Genomic DNA, 26,407 nt, shown 5'->3' on the forward strand with positions numbered 1-26,407 from the left:
AATCTTTGGGTGGGTCCAAAAAGTAAGCACACCAAAGAAAAAGAGGTTGAAAGTGAAATACACAGAGAACAACTCTATACTTTTTTATAAACCCATTGCAAAATATACTTTATTATAAACACGTTTCACAACATAAATGGGTCATCAACATATTTTTGTTTTAATTTCTATATACTTTTAAATGTAGTTTCTTTCTTTATTTATTTACATTAAATATTGCACTAGTCAAAATTCTTTATACTTCAAGTAAGAACATTTTATGTGTTTTTTTTTCTCTTATCATGAGTGCTTTAATATATTTTAACCCGAAAACAGTTAATAATATCCTTTTATGATTAATGGAAAATTGGTTAATTCAAAATTTTACTGAGTTATGGCTTATGCTTCCCTAAACCTCAAGCTCATCTACAATAATTTAATAATTACGTATTTCTAAAGTGATTTAAAAGATCACTTCATCACCGAATAAGTTAAGACTTGGTACAAATGTTACAAGTATTTCTATTTTATATTGATAAATAGCAGAAAATGAGTTTCAAGATTTATTATTAAAAAACTTATTTTAGTATATCAGTGGTTCTTTTTAAAATTAATTAATTTATTATTCTCTGAGCAAAACCAGAATCCACATAAGGTACATCATCACATGAACAACCTTCAAATCGGAAAATTATTACATTGTTTGTGAATGTATGTGATTCCAAACAATGTATGATAAGTTACTAATTTTTTCATACAGATGAAAATTAAAATTCTTCGAATCACATAATTTGTAACCATGTAATAATAATAATAATAATAATAATAATAATAATCTGTTTGAATAATGAAAAATAAAATTGTTGGCAGGGTCAGAAAATATCAAGAATTTCCAAAATTAAATTATTGCAGAGAGGGCAGTTTCCTCTGCTGGCCCAAATCTCCCTGCAACACATTCTGCAGAAGGTGTGTCCGCACGGGATAAACGCCGCGCCTTTATGGCGCACCATGCAGACGCAGCAGTTATACTCCACCAAACCCTCTTTTTCTTCATCTTCCGCTTCATCTTCTTCTCTCTTCTCAAACTCTGCCACCACTTCATCATCGCTCACTCTGTACAAATCCATTTCCTGCTCCGCTTCCTCCAACAAATCCATCAGCGACACGCCAACCGCCGCCTCCTGGTTGTTCTCCCCGTCGGAGGAATCGCCGCCGGCCGCCGTGTTGTCCGTCGGAGATCCGAACCGCGCGATCGGATCTGAATCGTTTGCGTCCTCCACGACGACGTCGTTCTGCTGAGTCGCCGCGTCGTCCGAGAGTAGGCGAGTTTGAGGTAAATGTCCGTCTTCATTGTCGTTATTATTGCTGTTATTACTGTGAGTAGTGGCGGAGGACCAAGCCAAGCCGATAGCGCGCTTCAGCCGAAGCTTCTCCTTGAAGGCTTTCCAAGAGTTGCGATCCTTCGCGTCTCCGTTAGGTTTCTCTTCGCGAATGATGTCTTGGAGAGTCCGGCTTCGGCTCAGGTCACGGCTCGCTTCGGCGTCGGCTGCGGCCTTCTTGAATACGACGTCGTCGAGCATGAGGCTCGCTAGTGAATCTCGGCTGCTGCTGCCGCTGTTGGTATTGCCGTTGCTAGCCGTCATTTGGTCGTAAAGCGTTATCCTCCGGCGACCTTCCATTTTCCAGGAAAATTCGGTCTCGACTTTCCGAGAAGGTAAATGGAGAAACCACAGAATGAAGTTTTCTCCGGGAATTTTCTCGGGAAATGGAAGGTTGGTGGGTTAATTAACGGGGTGTGTGGGGAATTATGGAAGGGAAATTAAGGAGTGGATTGTGTGTGAGATGGAGAATTTATGATGGAAAATGTTTAAAGGGAAAGTTGGTGGAAGAAGGGGAGGTAGGTTGCTATACTTGCAAGTAGTTAATGGGATGAGGATAAGCAAGGAGTCAACGTTTTCGTTCGTAGAAACTTTCTTTTTGTGAGAGAACAAAAGGAAAAGAAGAAAAGGAAAAGAAAAACACAAGGGGACAAGAAAAAAAGCGATAGAAAATGGTGTATTAAGTTTTAACTATTGAACCGGTTGGTGTTTATGATTCTGTGACTTAGTAAACTGTGCTGTTTATCGCAAAACTAACCATTGAGACTGTAAAATTAGAAAATTTTTTGAGCATGGAAGGGGAAAAAAGAAAGATTTTTGGATGAGATGATTGATTTTGTGAGTGGACCCTTCGATTCATAGAGACACACAAAGCATAGATAATGACAAAAGAAAAGGGAGACACGGATGCCTAGGATACCTTAGGCCCCAGAACGGAATGAGAAAGGCACAGGTTATATGGGATTACTCATGTGCAACACTTAATTAACTGTACTTTTAGTTTCTTGTTATCTAATTTAAAAACATTTTATCTTCTTTTTTGTTATGATATTTAATTCTATATTTTTGTCATGATATATTATTTATTTATAAAGAGATATTTCATTTGATGTTCACAGTTTATTTACATATTCTAAACTCAATGCACCATAATAGCAAAGATTCAACTCTTCATGTCTCTTTTCTTCAGTTATATACATGCCCCTTTTTACTATTTTTCTCTCTTGGTGTACTGTAAATCCTCTCTTCTTTCGTTATCCTGCACTTTCTTTTTTAATTACATTCTTTTTGCATTTCTGCATTAAGCTAACTTTTGGATACTAACTTATTTTATTCTTACATTTTCTTATAACATCATTCTCATTCTCGTACGAAGAAAGCAGGTGCATAGTCACTATGTCTACTCACTAGTATTTATAATTGTAAATACCATTAAAAATAATTAGCGAAAACACAAATGTGCTGCCTATATGGTTTTGTATTTATTTATTACGTTATTTTAATGTAACAAGTTCAATTTAGTATTTATTTTAATTTTAAATATATTAAACAAAATATATATATATTATTATTTTTATTTTATTTTATGTGAAGTTATTTGTTATATATATAATCTTTAATAGTATATTTTCATTTGGTGTTTTAAGTTATAAAAGTATATATAGATTTGGTGGTGTTAATTGCAAAGCAAAAGACAAAAAAGACCAATAAAGTATAATAAAATGTATGTATGTAGTAACTTTCTGGTATAGGGGCAGTTTTTCTTCTTTTTCGTTTCTTTGTCTCTCATCATAACCGTCCTTTGTTCATTGTTTTTTTATATATTGTTCTATAAATAAAATAGGAAAATAAGTCGTTCATGTCAAACGGGAATCATCTTTATATAAAACTATTCCTATAAAAAGTATAAATATATAATAAAATAACTCTAATTGGCATATTATTTTCAATTTATGTTAAAATTGTTTTGCGAATGACAAGGATTACATAACAAGTCTGTGGACGGAAGAGCCGTACAAGGATCAGGACTATAATCTAATACTTGAAGATATGCACCCTAGTTCATCAGATAAGGATTCATACAGCCCAGAGGTGTCTTCGTTTGTCCCTTCTTCCCCTTTCGTAGGACCATCTCCATTAAAGAAGCCAAATAACCTAGGCTTTATGGTTGATTTTCTTGAGAGGATGACAATGGGGATAGATAGAATTGTGGAAGTCATGAATGAAAGTAATATGCTGAGAAGAAAACAAGTAGAAATGGCAGAGCGCCAAGCCATTGCAATGGAAAAGCAGAATGACTTGATAAGTGAACAGACATCCATTATGAGACGAAGTTCAGCCATGCAATATTTAGAATCTGAAATCTGGGATATGTTAGTCCAATTAAATTTGGATGATGAAGATCTTTTAAAGCAATACTATGATTACTTGTGTGACAATCCCAAACTTGTGCGTTTGCTTTTTGGCCTGCCAACTCACTTGCGACATAACTATTTGTTGAAGCATATGACTGGTGGTGGTGACTCTTCTTAGTTTGTTGTTGGTTTTTGTGTGGAACTTTATGTAGTTTGTTATGTAATTTCATTTTATGACACACTTAATGGACATCTTTGAGACTGGTTGCTTTCTTTTTATGTTATTATGACATTGTGTTATATAATATATTGTTGGGTTTTTACGATATTATTTTATGCTAAAATTGGTGTATGGATTCTTTATGACATGTACTTGATATATAAAAAATGCACTAGTTTTAAATGTGTGATGTTTGTTAAAAGCAAAGAAACACAGATGTCATATAAAGAAAGGGTAAAAAGCAATATAGATGGTGATAAATCAAACTCATAAGAAGACAGTTGCCAAGAAAATTGAAATGCAACCATAACAAAAACAAAAATCCATAATAGAAATCTATTTAATTATGATTATGGCTCCTATTTTCATACGCCTTTGTAATTCATAATTATGACCACGACCATGTGTAATTAAGTATGTGTCCATCCGTATCTTATCAAAATTTCCTTCTTTTATTAATCTTCGTTTTCATTCTGCATGGTGGAAGAAGAAGCCATTTACTTTAATACCAACTATATTCTACGACAAATATTTTAACTAATACAATTGTAATCACATAGTAAACAATATATATATATATATATATATATATATATATATATATATATATATATATATAATAACATAAAGTGTAATCACGAATGAAAAAATAATTGCCAAAATAAAAAAATATCAAACCCTTAATATGAGACCTAGGAAATGGCCAAAGAAAAGTGGTAATTTTTTATAAAAAAAGTGAATACTATATATTTTAATAATAAAAAGTTTAAATTACAAATAGATATGTAATAACTTATACTCATTTTTATAAAATCACCCTTTCACTACAAACTCTTTTTTAAAGATTTTTGCCTCCTCTCTAACTTTTCTCATTCTAAGTTCATTTTTAAAAAAATTTGAAATCATAGGGACAATCTTCTATCGAGTTCTTCCTATCAGTTCAATCAATTTTTCCATTTAAGTAAATTGTTTTTTATGTCCTTTATCCTTAAGTCAATTTGTATTTGCAATCTTTCTCTGCTTGCATGTGTCTCTTGAATTATTAATGTGTGTTTGTATTGATCAATAATAATAATGGTACGACATGATCATTTTTGTGATGTTGTTATATGTAGATAGAACATCTTATAGGATTGAAGGTGGTTTGGTATTTTAAAGCATCTAGAGTTGTCACACCCAAGTAGGGAACATAGTTTGTGTTCTTGTGTTTTTTATTTTATTTTAATTGGATAATGCATGTTAATTGTGTAGAAAATCTAAGATGCTATGATATCCTACTGAATCTATGTTCAATATGTTTTAAAAGATGTAATCATGTGTTTGCTTCGTGTGCAAATTATGTTGATTGATGAAATAATATGTGATGTTGAGAAATTGGGATTTATTTGGTATTCTTATTTTAATATGTTAATACTACATTTAATTTTCAATTACCTGATTGAGTTTCATTAAAATAACTATTGCTATAAGTATTATTTGAATTTCAGCAACTTAACTAAATTTGAGTATTATTTGGAAACCACTTTTAGATAAACACATAGTATTATTTAGACAACCACATTCCAGATTAAAAAAACATTAAATGCAAGATCTGCATCTTTAAATATGATTCTTCTCTTCTAGCAACATCCCAAAATATGACAAGGCTAAACAAACATTGGTCCAAGAGCTTTTTCACGAAGATCTAATGTTACTCTCAACATCTTCTTGTTAATGTAAGATGAAAACTTTATCCGTAAACACAAAATAAGTATAGAGAATATTTCATCAAAAAAGTTAATCTAACAATTGCGTTCATATATTTTAATTAACTCTTCTGTTTATACGATAAAATAAAGAAAATTCATATGCCAATTGAATTTGATCAATAAACTAAGTACTTATCTTTATTATAATCTAATGCTATAATAAGACTTATAAGACTTATGTCAATAATAGGAAACACTTCCTTAATTTCTTTTATATATATATATATATATATATATATATATATATATATATATATATATATATATATATATATATTTATTAGATGTTAGATGAAGAAGACACTTAGTGTTTTCATTTGCTTTCACATGCATGCAAGGGCACAAATGTCTTTTAAGCATGCCAAATTGTCTTTTTACCCATTTTTTTTGTTTGTCTTTACTAAGAGAGACGAAAAGAAATGAACCCCACCTTTTTTTTACTAAAATCTTCACATCCGCATACATCCAAACTTAAGAAGATAAGAGAAGAAGCAAACATATCATTAGTAACACTAATTATTGTTAATGATAAAATCACTTCAAAGATAACATGATTCATAGAATGAAAACATTTTTTTAAATTCACATTTTCTAATTTTTTTTTCAAATATTCAAAGAAAATATTTCTGAACATTAAAATAAGATTTAAATACTATTTTGGTTCAGTTTGTTGAATCTAGTTCCTCTCTTCTTCTTTTTTCGCATGCAATTTGATCCCTATTTTGCTACATTATGTTCAATTTCGTATTTTTCGTTGACGCCATTTAAATTGATAACGATAGAGTCCACATGCTGACATTATTCTCGTTAAATGGATTGTTCTACTTATGATTGTTTGTATTTTGTTCAAATAAGTCACTATTTTAATTAAATTTATGCAATTTAGTTCCACCCTCCACTTCATCTTTCTCACTCTCTATTTCATAACTCTACACCATTCACCATTGCCACCACCATCACCATTGCCACCGCCACCACCACCACCACTGTTGTCACTACCACAACCACCACCAAACTAAAACCACCACTACCAACCTACAACCACCACCACCAAACTAAACCCACAACCACCTTGCAACCATCCCACAACCACCACCACCACCACCACTAACTTTTCTCTATGGAGTAGTAGTACTATTTTTGTTCAGATAGTTTTCTTCCATGGACCTTTCTTTGTCATGTATTTTCATCCAAATCTGTAACCTATAGAGAGAACAAAGGAGAACCATGTATTATGACGAAGGTAGTGGTGGTGGCGGCGACGACAATACTGGTGGTGATGATAGCAGTGGTGAACGATTATGAAATAGAGAGTTAGGGAGATGAAGTAGAGGGTGAGACTAAATTAAAAACAAATTAACTAAAATAGGAACTTATTTGAACAAAATACAAACAATCACAATTAAAACCGTCCACACAATATGAACAGTGTCAGCCTATACAGTCTGTCGTTATCAATTTAAACGATGTCAACGGAAAGGACAAAATTGAACATAATTTAGCAAAGCAGAAACCAAATTGAATACATAAAAAAAATAGGAATCAAGTTAAATAAACTGAAAAAAAAAACATGAACTAAAATAGTATTTACACCTTAAAATAATCATATCTTTAAATAATCACTTAAAGTAACCCCTAATACTCATGATTGAGAGAATGAAATGAAGAAGTGGAAGAGTTGACATTTGCAGGAAGAAGGAAAGAGAGGGATGAGTTGAAATGATTGATGAGTGGTTGTGGGGTGTTCCCCATCATTCAAGGATAGCAGAATAGTTAGGTGCATGCCATTCTCACCTTCTCTCTCTATCTTTCATTCTCTTCTGTATTGTTGCCTACTGCAGTGGGTGGTGAGTCAGATACAAAGATTGTACAAGCTTTGTATTTGGTGAGAGGTTTTGGATCTTTCCTTTTTATGGTGGTTAAGGCTGTACTTTTATGTGTATATATATATATACATTTTCTGAAATTCAGACCAAATTAATTTGGTTTTCATATCTTAAACTTATTAAGGGTTTGATATGTTTTAATTTCTTACAGTCGGATCTTCGTATGATATATATAATATTTTGAAAATGTCAAAAATGTCAAACATATAAAATATATTAAAATTAAATAAAAGCTTTTTATTTATATATTAATTTACATAGAAAAATTTGGAAGAACTAATGTCCCTACAAAGGCTTCGGAGATTCGTCATTCATTTATTTAATACTTATATTTTATTATAGTCTATGAAAATTATGTAAAATATCATTTCATTAAATAACACAGAGTATTTATCATGGGACAAATCGAATTTTATGATAGACTATAATATAACTTTACCATGTTTTTTGTTAAAATAATATTTTACATAATTTTAATAAAGTATAAGGACAAAATATCTTATAATTTACTTTAATAATGAAATAATTTTCTATAATAATTTAGAAAGATAAATATATTTAACTTTTTTTTAATTTAAAATATTTTGTTTTTTCTAATTCGGAGACCGAAAATAGATGCATGCCAAATTTTAGAACCTAAAAGTTATTTAAATCTTATTTCAAAATTTATAATTTAATATATTTTTTATCTTTACAGTAAACGAGTTTTAATGTTGGTTTCTATAAAAGTTGTGTTTAGTTTTTATTTGTCTAAAATTTCAAATAATTGATTTTTATTCTAAATATTGTGACACTAGTTAACCGCTAAAGTGTGGAATAAAGTAGGTATGACAATTAGGGTCCGGCCTGCGGGCCTGGCCCGCAGGCCCGCAGAAAAAATGCGGGGCGGGTCATGATAGTGAGCCCGCAAGCCCGCATAAAATTAAAAAAAAAAAAATTTGCACTTGTGTATATTAATTACTTCTTTTGTGGACTCTTACATTAACATTTCAAATTTTTGTATAACTGGAAAAGACAAGTATTATGTAACTTTTAATGTGCTAAAATTTAAAGAATACATTGTGTATGTCATAGTATGAATATGATGAAAATGTTGAATTATCAATTTATCATCTAATTCCCCAAAGTCTTTACTTAATTTTGTGAACTTCTTAAAGTTTCCCAATTTTTAAACATTGAAAGTTTTATCATAAAAAATAAATAAATAAATAAATTAAAAAAAAAGCGGGCCGGCCCGCGGACCCGTGGGCCAACGTATATGCGGGGCGGGCCAGAGTATGCAGCCCGCATAAAATGTGCGGGGCGGGGCGGGCCGGCTCGCGGTGTGCGGACCTTATGCGGGGCGGGCCTAAACGGGGCGGGCCGGCCCGCATTGCCACCCCTAGAATAAAGGTGTATAGGGAAGGCTGAAATATACCCCATCTATGGGAAGTCGAGATATACTCGATCCAACGGCGCATGAAGACCAATCTTAACTCAATGCGAGAATAGGTGATATAATCTCAAGCATAATATGGTAATATAACGGTATATTTAGGTCCTGCACAGTTGTAATGGAATATTCATAAATTTTATTAGTATTTATGAAAGAATGAAAATGATCTTATATGCGATGAAGTCATGATCAAAGTCAAGTAATATAAAATAAGGTTCAATGTCCAAAAGTACTAATAACTATCTTAACTCAGTTTGAATATACATGCTATATACATTATATTGAAAGTATTGAAGTGCTTGTAGGTACCCCACCTTCAGGAGTATTACCTAAAGACAATCCAAAGGCGATTTACGAGAAGTAAAGATGGAGGATAAAAGACTCTTGAGATAGTTTAGTTTTGTACAAGAATAGAAAGAAATCTTTTTTTAGGTGTCATCCATGTTTGAGAATTTTATTATTTTCGTCTTAAAAAAAGTACGAAGATTCACGAAAGAAAATGTTAAGGATTAAAAACAGGTATTTTAAGTTTTGAAAGGATAGAAATGAAAAAGAAATACTTTGTGGTTATAAAAAAAATTCACTCATTTTGTAAGGAACCAAAATAGTTATTTCAAATTTTAGAGGGATAAAGATTAAATTTTTTTTTAACATAGGGTAAAACCAAAAGTTATTTATTTGAAAGGAATTTGAAAATATTTAAGCCTAGATTTTAATAGGATTTCATAATAGTATATAATCAGTTGTTGGTATGTATTTTTGATTTTAGAATATATTCAACTTTTTTAAAATTTAAATGAATTTAAACAAGTATATTAACTTTAAAAGTTGTATTGATATTATACTTCATAAATATTTTGAAATAGTTAAGCGACTCTTAAGTTAAGAATTTAAAGATTTGTTATTCTTCTTTAAATTACACTAAAATTCTAAAAGGATTGATCACATATGTGTATATTTGGTTTGACATCTATTTTAAGATCTTCAACAAAAAATTTTAAGTGTAGAAATAAAAAGTAAACCTTGTAGCGGATAATTTATTTAATGTATTTGTTTTACCAATAAAAAATGACAAGAAATTACCGCAGAAAAAGATATGTGCTGATTGAAAAAAATAGAGAAAAAAAGAAGTTAACTTCGAAGAAGATGTATTAGGCCAAAATTACCTCGGAAGATGTTTTATGATTGTTATGGTTTTTGTTTTTTTCTTGAAGTCTTACGTTTCGTTGAGTACAATTTACATCGTACTTTTGCATCATATAAATCATAAATCAAAATCATGTATAAGTTTCTCAAAATTTGGTTATGATGGATGCATTTTAACATAAAGGTTCCAATTAATAAGAAAATGTTTCGTTGTGATGGTGATGTGTTTCATTAATTAGAAGTATATATGTCTTTCGTTTCACCTAATGCACTTGCAAAAGCCTCCAAATTTATCAGTATTGAACAGGAAATTTTATAATTTTAAGAAATTAGAATATATTGAATTTAAATTATTTAAATTAAAACATGTTTGTTAGATGCAATAATCTATATATATATTGATTTTATTTTTAATTTTGATCATGTTTTTTATTAGCTATGAAATACATAAATTTATTTTAATATTAACTACTATTTGATGATTAAAAAATATGAAGCCGTGATGTTTTTCTAATATTTTTTTTAAATGGATAAATAATTATTTCAATACAATAAAAATAATACATAAATTTAATTTAATATTAAATAACATTGAATGATTAAAAAAATCAAGATGTGATGTTTTTTAGTATTTTTATAAATGGATAAATAATTAGTTTAATACAATAAATATTTATGTATTTCATTTTTAATACAATAATAAAAAAATTACTTAAGTTTGCTTGTACTCAGTTAATGGTTTAAGTAATTGAACATGTATTGGTCTTTAATAATTCTCACGATACATTTATTAAAGAAAAACTTAAAGTTAATATGCAATTAACTTTTAAGGAAATCTTTTGTCCTTTATTTTTTCCCTTGTAAATTTAAAATTGTTAATGATTTTTTTATAGGTTAATGATATATTAATGTTAATTTTTCACTTAATAAATATGATAATTATTGGAGATTAAACACATCATTAATTATATTAATCTTTAATGGTGTTCAAACAAACTTAACATTGTTAAAATTGTTGTACTAAGAATATAGTTTTTTAATTTTTTTATTGTATTAAAAATGAAATATGTCAATACTTGTTCTACTGAACCGGTTATTTACCCTTTTATAACCTAGCAAAACAAATTAGTTGATGTTGAGAAAGGTTTTTCTTAAATGATTCAATTGAAGTTATTTTCAACCAATGTCAAACATAATAATTTTGAAATACCAAGTTATTTGTAAAAGAAGAGATTTATAAAACTTAATTATTTTTTTCAAAAGCTTTAAACAATAAACAACTTTTACCAACTATCTAAATTACTCTTCGAAAAAAGATTTAGCCAGAAAAAAAAAATCTACTAGTATAACAGAAAAGCAAACAGAAACTCATTTAAAATTAAGCTAGTAGAACTCTCTTTAATGTAACTTTTAGAAGGGTCTACTATAATTAACTTAGTATTCTAACTATCATTTCTAACTTACATGAGTACACCAAAACCTTAATCTTCCTCATGAGATTAGGTACTAGAGTATTCTTTAAAACTAAGTTAGTCTTAACTATCATGAGTATTACGTTCTTTGTCGCTCATTATATGAAAAATCAATCATATTTCAATTAGGCTTAATAAAATCAAAATGCTACAGGTAAACCCAATATATATATATCAACCTATTAATGATTTGTCTTAACAAACTTTAATTCAAATACAATTTTTTGGACATATGCTAAGCCAAAGAGTTGGATAGGGATCTTAGAAATATTGATTGTAAAAGTGTTGTCACAATATATAAGTATATTGTTCTTAAAACTAGAGTCATATTCTAACTGATATTTTACCCATAGAAATTCTGAGCAATATTTTCAAACTGGTATATTGCAGCTGACTTATACTATGTCTCTATACATTAAAGTGGTGCACACTAACTTTTCTTTTTTATCACTTGTGAGAGAGTTGCTAAGAGTCACAAGAAAAAACATATTATTATATTTATAAAATCTTTTATAACGTAATATCTTTATAAAGTTATATTGTCTTTTTAATCGTTTGTCCGTTTTTCCAAGTAATAATTACATTACTGTTTTGAAATCTAATTATAATCGTCCCGTCTTTTCATGTGGGATTTTTTTTCTATAAATATTCATCTCCATTTTACCATCAACATCACACTTGAAGATAAGTTCAATCATATTCTCCATTTTTCCAACTCTATTTCTACTTTCATTCTGAAAGTTCAAGCAAATGGAATACAACTTCAACGAAGAAGAAGTTATTAATAGAATGAGTAGGTACCAGTTCTCTATTATTCACCTTCAGGACGAGGTACGTCTTTGGTAAATATTTGCATACATTTTTTCTTTTACAAAAATTCTTCTACTCTTCTTATTTGTGTCACGGATTTCAAACAATATCATCATTTTGTCTTCAACTAATCTATGTTGTTGTTAAAAAAATTGTATCTTTGGAGGTTGTTGAGTTTGTGGATCGTGCATTCACCATTCTTTATGATCACGATCTTGATCGTCAATGGACTTTAACAGATGTTGAAGGCAATAGACATGTCGTCACTTATAACAAGAATTTACAGAAACCAATGCTAATTGGAGGATGGACTGATTTAAGGGACCTTTATCAACTACACGATAACCACACTATTTATTTTGGATATGTCGGTCATTCTTGCTTCCAGATAACGGTTTTTCCAAGTAAATGCAAACCTTTATCTATTGGACGTTTTCTTAAAAGACTTCAAGCAGATGAACCACTTTTCAATGGACCGAAGTTGCATTTTTGCATATTTCTGAATCCAAACCAATGCCATGCTAGCCATCTAGTGAGATTCATTTCAGTTACTCGGTGGATGTTTATTTGATATTTATATTTATGTCTTCTAATTCTTTTAAACAATTTAATCCATATCTTAAATTGATTATTACTTTATATTTAATTCTTTAATTTCATTCAATGTGTTAGGATTTGCCAGCTGATTTTGGCAATTATCTTCGTCAAGGAAGATTTAAAAACATTTTTCTTTATGGACCGCGCAAAATAGTGAAGTGCAAACTACTTTTGAGAAATCATCTAAAGAAGTCTAAAAAAATAGGAAGTGGCTGGAAGGAATTTTGCATTGCTCATGGATTTGATCAAACTATTGACTTGGTGTTTGAAGTTGACCAGATGAAAAACAATCAGAATGTCAAAGTGCTTACATATTGTAATCTTTAATTTACAGTTAGTTTTATGGTGTTATTTGGAACTGCCGAGTATAAATAGTTTTCTTTTTATGTCTGCTACTTAGGTAGTTGTCAAGCTACAAGTTTTTATATTTTCAGCAATGCATATGTATAGTTCTATTTTGTTATTAATGAAATTTCTTTGAAGATTGTCTCAATTTCTATGAATGCCAATAAAAAGTTTATTCTAAAACTTTAATTAAACATCGAGTTCAAGTGAGACATATTAGAATTTAAATAAACATAATGAAATATGTTATAATTAAACATAATGAAATATGTTATAAGTAAACATACATGTATGGATGTATGTTGGTTTAGTATGTGCAGACACTGATTGTTGTTATAATTTCCAGACATAATGAAATAAAAATTGTAGATACTTGCTATGAAATTGTCCTCTTTGTTGTACTATATATAGTACTGCATAAAAAAGACGTGTTGTGGTACCTACATAAAAAACAAATGTTTTGTTACCTGCAAGAACAAATCAACTATGAAAGAAGTACTATATATATGAATGATTCTGATCTATTACCACTCAGCACTGCATGCTCTTTCTATTTTTAATCTTTGTCTACTGCTAAAAACTTTTTGTAGTCTTACAAATGCTTCCTATCACAATTACAAATATTTTTCTTTCCAAAATGGTGATTAGATGTACAATCTCCCAAAAAAAGTTTAAGAAAGACATTCACCAATATAGTAATAAAACAGAAAACATTTTTGCATCCATTGAGTCAACTTATCTTTGTTTTTGCTTATTCCATTGGCACCTTTGAAAGTATTCCATATGTTTTTTGCTGAAATGGAGGAAAACGATTGTAAAAATGCAAGGCTGAGAAGGAATTTGGTGCTACAACAAAGGTTGAATACAAGAAGTAATCAACATTCATGTAAGTTTCTAACATCTCACTTGAATCATTTGACTTCCGAATGTGTTCATCAAACATTTATTTACAAATTCTGCATTTCTATGTTTATATCTTCTTTGCAAATTACAAAGAAGAGAATGCAAGAAAAAAACCAAAATTTGCCAACCATTCGTCTCAAAGTATCAAAATATCAGGTTTTCTTTTTATAATTATATTTGAAAATCTTTATTTGGATTTTAACTTGACAACACATATCTTTGCTGTGTTAATGAAAGATAAAAGAAGTCAATCTGAAAAATTATTCCAGAACACTATCCAAAGGAAGCCATTACAAGAGTTGGATCTTAGTAAGTATTCTTCTTTTAACCTATTTCTTTACACATTGTTCTTACATGAATGACTGAAGTATGGTTGTTTATTGTTTTACATTCAATGCTGCTACAATAATCCTTTTTCAGATCTGCAAAACAACAACAACAACCTTCACAATATAAATTCAATATTTCAGACAACAATTGGTAAGTTATCTTTGTTGGTTTTTCAATATTATTAATGCAATATCATTTTAAGAAATTATAAACAAATCTTTATTTCAATGCAGTGCCTGAAAACAATATATCAAATTCTTCTAGTGCTTTAGTTGAAGATCCAATCCAAATAAACTTAATGACTTCACAATCTGCAGCTTCTACTATAACATACAATACTCCTTTCGGTAAATTTCTACATTCATCTTTATTTGTTATATACCTATTGTAATTGGATGAAGATGATGAATTTTAAAATTCTATTAATGTTTTTTAATGATTTCAGTTGTTAGCAATAACATTCAGAGAAATTATGGACAAAATAATTACAATTGCAGTGCAGATAAGTAGGTTCTTATTCATATATACAAATGTTCATACTCAAAATGCCAATTAATGTAACATAATTGTTTTAATAATTCTTTTGCATAGGTGGCACATATGAAGTTGTAAATGATTCATATTCTGTCTCTAACAATAAAGTTGTCAAATATCCTTTTCAAGTCATACAATCACTTCAGAACAGATTCACTCTTGATGATGAAACAAAAACAGAACAACACATTGTTCAGACACACCAAATGATGATTCCGCAAGAATAACACATGAAGGTAATTCAGATATTGAATTCCTAACTTATTGATGTCAATAAATACATTTTTTAAATGATTACTTACTTCTCATTTTGCTAATATTGAAGGAGATAGTACAAGTACTACAATTACAAAAGAATTGTATTGCAAAGGGGAGTTACGAGGTAATGTGACACACAATTGTACAAAATTTCAGAGATAAAATATGCATTTCAGGCTAATGCTTTATGCTGATGTTCAGAACTACTCAATATTGGAGAACCTTGCTTGGAATGCCAATACTGTAAAGCTCAACTGTGGTATGAAGAAAGAGCAGAAAAAAGTAACACATAAAAGGAAGTTCAATTCTCATTGTGTTGTCAAAAGGGAAAAGTGCAAATTCCACTATTAAAAAAACCACCTAATCTTCTTGAAGGTTTGTTAAATGGTGTAGATCATAGAAGCAAATTATTTTTACAGAATATAAGAGTATACAATAGCATGTTTTCATTTACTTCAATTGGTGGTAAGATAGATACTTCAATGAACAATGGTTCTGCTCCACCACAATTTATTCTTAATGGACAGAACTATCATCGTATTGGAAGTTTATTGCCAGAACATGGATCAAAGCCAAAGTTTGCACAACTTTACATATATGATACCGAAAATGAAATGAGTAACTGACTGAAGCATTTTAGGTTAGTTAACAGGTCAAGTAATTTGCTTAAATGAAATATTTAAATACATTTGTTCGTATGTCTTTTCTTTATTATGTTTTAGGTCAAACAACAAGGAATCTGATATAGATCAATCATTGGTTGCTGATTTAATTCAAATGATTAACACTCATAATGTTCTTGCTAAATCTTTTAGAAGAGTAAGAGATTTGTCACTGCAACATATGGAATCAGATTTCACGCTAAGACTATTTAGAGGCAGAAACAAAGACCTTAGAGTCTACAACACACCTTCATGTGATGAAATAACTTCTCTAATAGTGGGTGATTTTGGCAATATGGATGTAGGCAGAGATATAATTGTCAAAAAATGTTCTGGTGAATTAACAAGACTGCATGAAACTCACACATCTTTCATTCCACAGCAATATCCTCTCATGTTTCCATATGGAGAAGATGGTTATCAAGAAGATATTCCAATAAGAGAATCTCATTCAGAAGTAAATCCAGGGTGAGAATTAGAATTTCGTTGCGAGAATTTATTGCATTTAGAATACAACAAAGATCTATAGAACCTGGAAATATTGTGAAGGCATGCCGATTGTTCCAACAGTTTTTGGTTGATTGCTATACAATGGTGGAAGCACAACGAGTGTCTTTCATTAGAGCTAATCAAAAGTTAATTCGTTGTGATATTCTTAATGGATTACAAAAGGCTGTTAATAGAGGAGAGACAGATCCTTCTTTAATTGGAAGACGTATTGTACTGCCTGCTTCATTCACTGGTGGTACAAGATACATGTTCAACAATTGTCAAGATGCTATGACAATTTGTATAAAATTTGGATATCCTAATTTGTTCATTACTATAACACGCAATGTCAATTGGAGCGAAATAAGAGACTTTGTTTTAGCAAAAGGGTTATCACCTTTAGATAGACCTGATATTGTATGTAGAGTCTTCAAAATAAAGCTGGATGAAATGATGACAAATTTAAAAAAAAATGACTTCTTTGGAAAAACCACTGCAGGTATGTTCTATAGGAAGTAATATAGATTAGATCAATATTTATTAAATTAAATTTTTAAAACTATTTTATTTGTTCTGTTATATATGCAGGAATGTACACAATAGAATTCCAAAAGAGAGGTTTACCTCATGCACATATACTTTTATCATTGAATGGAGAAAGCAAATTGAAAAATTCAACTGATATTGATAAAGTAATATCAGCGGAATTGCCCAATGCGGATTTGTATCCCAAATTGGAAAAAGTTGTACAAGTTACATGATTCATGGACCATGCGGACTTGCAAGATATAATTCACCATGCATGAAGGAAGGAAGATGTTCCAAATTTTATCCTAAAAAATTCACATCTTCAACTTCTATTGATGAAGATGGATATCCATGTTATAGAAGACTTGATAATGGTAGATTTGTTGAGAAGAATGTAATTAAGCTGGACAATAGAAGTGTTGTTCCTTACAATCCACCACTTCTAATGAGGTATCAAGCTCATGTCAATACAGAGTATTGCAACAAGACCAATTCAATAAAATATTTGTTCAAATATGTCAACAAAGGTCCTGACAGAGCTACTCTTAAAATAAGCAACAACTCTGCACAATGTGACAAAGAAACCATTATTGATGAGATTAAGAGGTATTATGAATGTAGGTATCTATCACCATGTGAAGCCGCTTGGCAAATATTTGCTTTTGACATCTATCACAGATGGCTTCCTGTTCAGAGATTGACATTCCATCTTCCTGGCCAACAATCAACTTTGTTTAAAGATCATGATGATATTAATGTGGTCTTCAACAGATACGAAAATGCTAACACAACATTTCTAGCTTGGTTTGAGGCTAACAAAGTGTATACACAAGGAAAAGAATTGACTTATTATGAATTTCCAAGCAAATTTGTATGGTTTGCTAAAGAAAAGGAATGAAAACCAAGGAAGAAAGGCTACAACATTGGTAGACTTATATTCCTCCGGGCTCTGGAGAACTTTATTATGTGAGGATATTACTCACCATTCAAAAAGGTTGTATTGATTATGAAAGCATTAAGACCATTGATGGGAAATTTTATGAAACATACCAAGAAGCTTGCTATGCTTTGGGATTGTTGGCTGACAATAAAGAATATATTGATGCAATAAAAGAAGCAAGTGAATTTGCTTATGGGTATCAACTTAGAAGATTATTTGTTACTTTGTTGTCCTTGAATACAATTTCTAAACCAGATATAGTTTAGAATTCTACATGGAGTATCTTATGTGATGGAATTTTGTACCAAAAAAGAAAGGAGATGAACTTACCAGGTAATTTATATTGTGATTTATTTAATTGAATATAAATATAACTTTTAATTGCATTATTTTGTTCATGCAGGTCTTGAAATTGAGACTGCTGAATTACAAAAAATTTGTCTCGTTCAAATACAGGAAATGCTAATGTCAAATGGTAGATGTTTGAAAGATTATCCTTCATTAGCTCAACTTGATATTTCAGATCTACATACATTCAATAATAGATTTATTGTTGATGATCTGCAATACAATAAAGAAGAGATGGCGAAAGAACATGACATTTTGTTTAAAGCACTGAATGATGAATAAATTCATGTATATCAGGATATCATGACAGCAATTATTTCAATGAAGGGAGGATTCTTCTTTTTATATGGCTATGGTGGTACAGGGAAAACTTTTATGTGGAAGACATTGTCAGCTGCTCTAAGAAGCAAGGGCATGATTGTTTTGAACGTAGCATCAAGTAGAATTGCTTCTTTACTACTTCCTGGTGGAAAAACAACACACACTACCTTCTGCATCCCACTGTTAATTAATGATGAATCAACTTGTAACATAGCGCAAGGTAGTCTCCGTGCTAAACTTCTGATGGCAAACAATTTGATTATCTGGGATGAAGCACCAATGATGAATAGAATGTGCTTTGAGGCATTTGATAGAACACTAAAAGATATTATGCGAAATGTTGATGATGCCAATAATGACAAACCATTTGGTGGAAAAGCAGTTGTCTTGGGAGGTGACTTCAGACAAATTCTACTCGTTATCAAGAAAGGATCTAGGTTTGATATCATCAAATCAGCAATCAACTATTCAGAGTTATGGAATTGTTGTAAAGTGCTAAAACTGTCCAAGAACATGAGATTAAGTACTACAACAAACAATCAAACAGCCAATGATATCAAAGAATTTGCTGATTGGATATTGAAGATTGGAGATGGACAAATGGATGTAAATGAAAATGGTGAGTGCATGGTTGAAATTCCAGAAGAGCTGCTGATTAGAAATAAAGATTTACCTTTATTGTCATTGGTTGAATTTGTCTATCCTCAATTTGTGGTTAACATGATGAAGCCTAATTATTTTGATGATAGAACAATCTTGTGCCCAACTAATGATTATGTAGAGCAAGTAAATGATTTCATGTTGTCTTTATTAGGTGGTGAAGAGGTGACTTATTTAAGTTCAGATACACCTTGCCAATCTGATGAACAAGATGAAGTTCAATCTGAATGGTTTACATCTGAATTTTTAAATGATATCAAATGTTCAGGGATACCAAATCATAAACTCAAGCTGAAAACAGGTGTGCCAATTATGCTCTTGAGAAATATTGATCAAGCGAAAGGTCTTTGCAATGGCACAAGATTACAAGTCAACCATTTGGGAAAAAATGTAATCTTTGCAACTGTAATTACTGGAAAAAACATTGGTGACAGGATTTTTATACCAAGAATGGATTTAGTGCCATCTGATTCAGGATTGCCTTTCAAATTTTAAAGAAGACAGTTCCCGATTTCCTTATGCTTTGCAATGACGATTAACAAAAGTCAAGGACAAACACTTTCTAGAGTGGGCCTTTATCTTCCACAACCTGTATTCACACATGGCCAACTATATGTTGCTATTTCTAGAGTGAAAACCAAAAGAGGATTGAAAATACTTATACTGGATGAAGATGGAAATGTCACCAACACAACTAAAAACGTTGTGTACAAAGAAATTTTTGAAACTTTTTGACAAAGAAGACATTATAGGTATGTAATTTATAATTTTGTTTTAATTTGAAAGTTTGTATAAATATAGATGAACTTATTTATGTTCTATTTTGCAATGCATGATCTATTGCCTAAAATCCAAGGCTTACAAGGAACATCATGCTAAAACAAAGGTTAAATTAAGAAAAAATAAAAGTTGTGTACAAAAGGAATTTATGAAGCTGATTAACAAAAAAGACATTATAGGTATGTAATTTAGTCTTCTTTTATTGTTATTTTTTTAAAGACATTATATTATCATCATATAGGTTATTAAATATCCCAAAACCACTTGCTTTTACCAAAAATATTACATTTAAAAAAACATGTGCGTTGCACAGGTAGAAAGACTAGTATTGTTCTTAAAACTAGAGTCATATTCTAACTGATATTTTACCCATAGAAATTCTGAGCAATATTTTCAAACTGGTATATTACAGTTGACTTATACTATGTCTCTATAGATAAAGTGGTGCACACTAGCTTTTCTTTTTTATCACTTGTGAGAGAGTTGCTAAGAGTCACAAGAAAAAACATATTTTAAATGTGATTGAAGTTGTTTCAATTCTAATTGTTGTTGTTGCTCTTATGCTTTGTTTTTGGAGTTGAGCACCAATTTTGGAGTTGTAGTGGAGAAAATCTATTTGGCCTGTTCTATATCTTCTAAACACATTTTGATGGCCTCCACCTCTTTGTTAGTCCACCCTTGAAGTTGGTTCGTTAAAACCTTCTATAAGGGGTTTGTTATGACAGTTTTCCCTTTGAATTCCCAACATACTTCATTAAGTGTATCCATTCTGAAGTTATCTTTTTTGTCATTAGGATGATTCATTGCTTCAAATACATTGAAATTGACCTTATCATCCTGCACTCAAACTTTTAATTTGTCACTTTCAACATCAATGATGACCTTGGTTGTCTTCATAAAAGGTTTCCTTAGGATGAGGGATACTTCTGAGTCTTCCTCCATATCCATAATTACAAAAGTTTATTGGGAAGTAGAATTTGTCTACTTTACCCACAAGTCTTCTACAATTGTATATGGATATTTGATAAATCTATTAGCCAATTGAAGTGTCATTCTTATTGGCTGAACTTCAACATCTCCTATTCTTTTTAACATGGACAAAAGCATCAAGTTGATACTAGATCCAAGATCTAGTAATGCCTTGCCCATTGTTAAGCTAACAATAGCCATAGGTAGTGTAAAACTATTTGGATCCCTAGATTTTTGAGGATGGAACTTTTGAATGATGGCGTTGTAGCTAGCTTCTAGTTTCATAGTCTCTTCTTCTTTAACTCTTTTTTTTTTTGTGAGAAGATCTTTCATGAATTTGGCATAGGTAGTTATTTGCTCCATTACCTTTGTGAAAGTTATATTGATTTGCAATCTTTTGATCATATCAAGGAATGTAGTGAACTAACTCTCTTTATCCTATCTAAATGGTGTATAAGGATAGGACAAACTTGTTATAGGAGGACTTCTCATATCAACATCTCCTCTCTCTCTTTTTTCTCCTCATTCTTTCTTTCTTTTTCTTCTATTTGTTCTTTTTCTTTTTCTATATTTACATCTACTATAGTATCTACATTTATTGTTTTTTTTATTCACATTGTTTTTCTCACCTTCACTGCCTAACACAGTTTCATCGCTCAATGTTGTGATTTTTCTTTTCATTTTGATTTATTCTATCCTCACAGTTTTTCTTATTTTCTTTGTCTAGATTGTCTCCAATCCCCTTGCCTATCACAATACCTTGTTTGGTAGTGATAAATTTGTAGTGTTCCTTGGGATTCACTTGAGTGTTGATTGAATTGATTTTCTTGTTGATCAGCCAACTGCTTAGCCATTTGTTCAACCTGCACTTCTAAATTTCTAATAGAGGCTTGATGATTGTTCTCAACAACCATTTTCTAGCAAGTGTACTGGTACGTAGTAGTATCAACAAGTGTCATATCCACAGGGATTTACCAAGTATATTGGTAGTTTGATTTTTGGGTTTTATGTTTGTGATAGAGAGTGCAAGTAAAAATAAATAGTAGTTATTAGATAGATTAAGTGGAGTATGGGCTATGAATTGATTTCATCTCATCTTCTTCTACTACACCACTACCATCTTGTTTACTTACTTTGCAAATCATTCAATGTCCTGGAAGTACTCTTTCTATGTAGATCTATGTTCATCCTTGATACACTAGAACCTAAGGACTTCAAACTTAGTGTGATTCCTCAATTCCTGGTAGAATGAATCTTTACTTTAATGTGCAAGACTTTCTCCTCCAACATCCCCCCTGGCTAGTAAATCAGCACCAGTACAAGTATGATTATTGATTGGACCTTAGTTTGAGATTAGTCTTTCAACTCAATCCTAGCCAGTGAAATAGGATGAGTCGTTAATTCATCCACACAAGTTGAGACTAATCTTCCAACTCAAATCAAACCTTTGAAATAAGATGAGTGATCAAGTCATCATTAATCATAAATCAGACCACAAATAATTGAATGAAAGCAAAGATAAATGCCCAAGAAGTAAAAGTGAAAATAATCATAACTGATTACATCAAACTTGGACACGAGGGAGTTCAACTACTCATAGAATATTACAATGCAATTTCAATAGCATCTACACATAAGATCTACACTAAGACCATCTCCATCGTGCCTCGTAGACCTTATTCTTTCATACTGATACATTGTGGAGCCTTAACTCAATGCTTGAAATGAAGACCCAAGGTCTTTATTTATAGGAATATTTTAGCGGTGCTCAGCCCAACTTTTGGTGCTCAGCCGCAAGGATTACTTCACAAGTGAGTTTCCTTCTCGGCTCAGCCCCTTGCCCTAGTGCTTAGCACGTGACCTTTCCTGCTTAGAATGGTTTTCTTGGTTGCTCACCCTCATACATTTGGGCTCTAGGTTTCCTTGCAAAGAGGATTTCCTCATGAGGCTCAACTTCATTTCTTGTGCTTAGCTAGAAAGTCCAAATATGTTGTCCTGTCTTTTCTACTTCCATGGCTCAGTTTCAGTATTGTGGCTCAACTGAATACTTGATATTGTCTTTTATTTTTACTACAAAATAAAAAAAAAATCATTTATAATTCATAAAACTCTATTTCTCAATATCTCATTTTGTATCTTAAGCTTAGGAGGTTTGTTTTGTACACAAATAGCACCATTTTATACATGATAAGTGTCAATTTCAAATGGAAAATTTACTTATTCTTGTCACTTACCAAAGGCCTTTGTATTTTTTGATTTATTGTGGAAAGTTGAATAAATTAAGCTAGAGCATCCTCTACTTTAGTTAATTTGTTCTATTGGACGTGCTGATGGCCATGATAAGGTGCTTGTTGGCCTTGTCTATATGAATTTCCTACCTCTTTCCTTTGACAAAAATTTTGGTGTTGATTACTCCTCCAATGTGTGTTCTGGTGGATTACGGATTTTAAATAAAAAGTAAATAAATATTACGTTAGCTTCATTTATTAAAGCATCATTTCCCAAAAACGCGGGAAATTTAAAACTTTATTAAATCTATGAATAGTCTAAAATTCTGTAATTTATAAAACTCAAAATAATATAAAACCTCCATAGTGTTTACAATTTATTTCAAAGCCATAAATCATAAAAACTCCCAAGTTATCCCCGCTCCGTCGCCAAGCCTCACCGAATCTACCTGCAACATCATCTGCTCCCGTGTACCGCGTACACGATCATCGCCAACACACAAGTAGATAGAGTGAGCTAACAGAATAAACCACATATTTATATATTCACACACACACACACACACACACACACACACATATATATATATATATATATATATATATATATATATATAAGATACTCATATACATATATAACACATCATTCACATCAGGGAAATTTTCTTTCATTAATGCCATACCACATGGCCACCACCATGTGAATCGTGTTATACATCTTCTAGTGATTACTTCAAGATGAATTTCTGCCATACCTATCAGCCACAACCGATAGAGCAAGTGCGGGAAACCATGTTACGGATCATACACCGTAACGCCAGGTGCAGTTCCCAAATACGAACATAGTTCGCAACGTCCCAAGACTACCAAACTCTTCAGTCAACTACTGAGGAGGCCAATCTATCTGGACCCATCCGTACTGGCCACAACCAGCACACTCACACCGGCAACACTCGCTAATCCGAGCTCAACTCAAGGGTTCCTCTTGTTCATCCGCCATCCCGAGCTCAACTCGAGAGATGTTATTCCGAGCCACAACTTAAGGAATACCACGTGCTTTAACCCCTATCCCGAGCCACAACTCAAGGGATACGTTCCGAGCCACAACTCAAGGAACACCAACAATCCCACCTTGAAACATCACCAAAAGCCTCGTAGATCACGCCTACACAATCAACAACACCAATACTACTGCAGTAAGATCACCTGGCGTGGGACACGTACCGCTAGACGCTGCCCGCTTCCAAACCGCCTGGAAGGTATGACGAGTCGAACCTTGGCTCACATTCTATAATTAAATTTTGGGAATTTAATATTATTTTTGCGCTTAAAAATTGTATTTAGTCGCATACTATATTATTGGATATTCTTGAGTTTAATAATGCAACTGTAATTTAATTTAGGTCCTTAAGAGTGTAAATAATGAATATTTTAATTCATAGATTAAGTCCCAAAATAGGAATTTTGGAGAGAAATAGTTCTGGTACTAAATGCACACCCAATTCTCATGTTTACACCCCTTTTTTTCCAATTGGATTATCTATTAATGAAAAAAAAGCATTTCTGGAACTAACTACACTCCCTGTTTTCAGGTTTACACCCCCCTCTGTAATTTAACTTTCAATTTCTGTTCTGCACCCCTCCTTTTTACTAAGCTGGACTCCTAATGTCACTTAAACTCTAGTCTATCAGATTTCGCCACGTGGCAATCTTCCACTTACTAAGTTAACCAATGACAGATTGGTACATCATCAATCCTCCACTAACTCAAATCACCGATCAATGTTTGCCATGTCATCATCTCTTTCCCAACACAAATCCTAACCCTAATCTCTCCTTCTCTCTCTTCCACACCAACCCACTCGCAGTCGTCACACTCCGCAGCCGCCACACTCTGCAGCCGCCACCTCCGACGCCGGCCGTCATCGCCTCTCCGTCGACCGGCCTCCTCCGCGCAAACCACCACCTTCTCGCACAATCTCGTCGGATCGCCAACCTCCGACAACCGCCTCTTCCACGCGAACCACCATCTTCTCGCACAATCTCGCCGGCTCGCCAACCTCCGACCACCACTGTACTCGCGCTGGCACCGTCGCGCCCTCGTCAGAAACCCCGTCACCGCTGCTGCACCAGCGGTCCACGACTGCATCATCTTCTTCGCGCGTTTCACAGCCACCACCACGACGGGATTGCACTCGCCGGGGCAGCGAACTGCATCCACGAGCACGAAGCCACCACACCCTCTTCTTCCTCGCGTCATCATAAAAAACGTAGACTCCACTACTGCCGTCGGAGTTCGCGCATGTAACAATCACCACGGAGCTCTGCCGCGTCGTCTTCTCCGAGCATCCCGCGGCCACCACCGTGACAGCCCCACGTTTGCGAGACTGCATCTCAGCGAAGCAACCTCGACCATTCGTGCGACACCGCGACAATTCTAGAATGCGAACCCACCTCCATTTTTCTGCAATAGTCGTGGGTTCAGCACTTTCGGCGTTTCTTCCGCCATCGCGGCAACCCCGTAACCTTCGCGCAACCACTCATGGCAGTCAAACCCTCATGGAGAGACTTCCCTGACACGTGGCAGTCTCTCAATGGAGTGTCAGAAAGTTAAGATTGGTCAACCAGTCAACTCTGGCAAGGGCGGTCAACAGTACTCAAATTGTTTATTTTACGCTATTTTTGGTAAGTGGTTCCTCTACAGGAACCCTAAATGACCTAGGAAGGACAGTATCGTTTGGCGACAGTTCATCGCCCACCGACTATTTCTGGAAATTCCAAGAAACATACAAATTAAAAGGAAACAAAATATCAATCATGATCATACCAAATTCAGCATACCAATCAGACTTAAATTAATCAACGCCTATTTAGCATGCCATTCCAATTTAAAATAAAGATAACGTGTAAGGTTACTCTATTTAGCATGTGAATCAATTTAAAATAAAGTTAGCGTGTAAAAACTTCCATAACTTGGATTCCTTTGCTAAAAAAAGTAGATTCTTGGGAGTTCCTCTTTGATCACTCTCCAATTTCGTATTCCTTGGAGTATGATACGAAGACAAGCACAGAAACCCCTGCCCATT

The 26,407-nt window shown here is 32.3% G+C and overlaps 1 protein-coding gene and 1 pseudogene across 1 annotated transcript; one reads left to right on the top strand and one right to left on the bottom strand.

The window, feature by feature from the left end:
* Nucleotides 1-662: 662 nt before the first annotated feature.
* LOC114165679 (uncharacterized) lies at nucleotides 663-2,341 on the bottom strand. Its single transcript, XM_028050245.2, has one exon. It carries the CDS (start codon nucleotides 1,656-1,658, stop codon nucleotides 852-854), a length of 807 nt encoding a protein of 268 aa, XP_027906046.1. The 5' UTR covers nucleotides 1,659-2,341; the 3' UTR covers nucleotides 663-851.
* A 13,832-nt stretch (nucleotides 2,342-16,173) lies between these two features.
* On the top strand, nucleotides 16,174-20,079 carry LOC114165163 (uncharacterized; annotated as a pseudogene).
* Nucleotides 20,080-26,407: the final 6,328 nt, after the last annotated feature.

The sequence above is a fragment of the Vigna unguiculata genome, chromosome 10, assembly GCF_037176805.1.
Source record: "Vigna unguiculata cultivar grain cowpea cultivar isolate G323 ecotype 2 chromosome 10, ASM3717680v1, whole genome shotgun sequence".
Lineage (NCBI taxonomy): Eukaryota > Viridiplantae > Streptophyta > Magnoliopsida > Fabales > Fabaceae > Vigna > Vigna unguiculata.

What these genes read in the sequence shown, in the direction of transcription:
- LOC114165679 (XM_028050245.2), bottom strand. Translation starts at nt 1,658, where the DNA reads ATGGAAGGTCGCCGGAGGATAACGCTTTACGACCAAATGACGGCTAGC.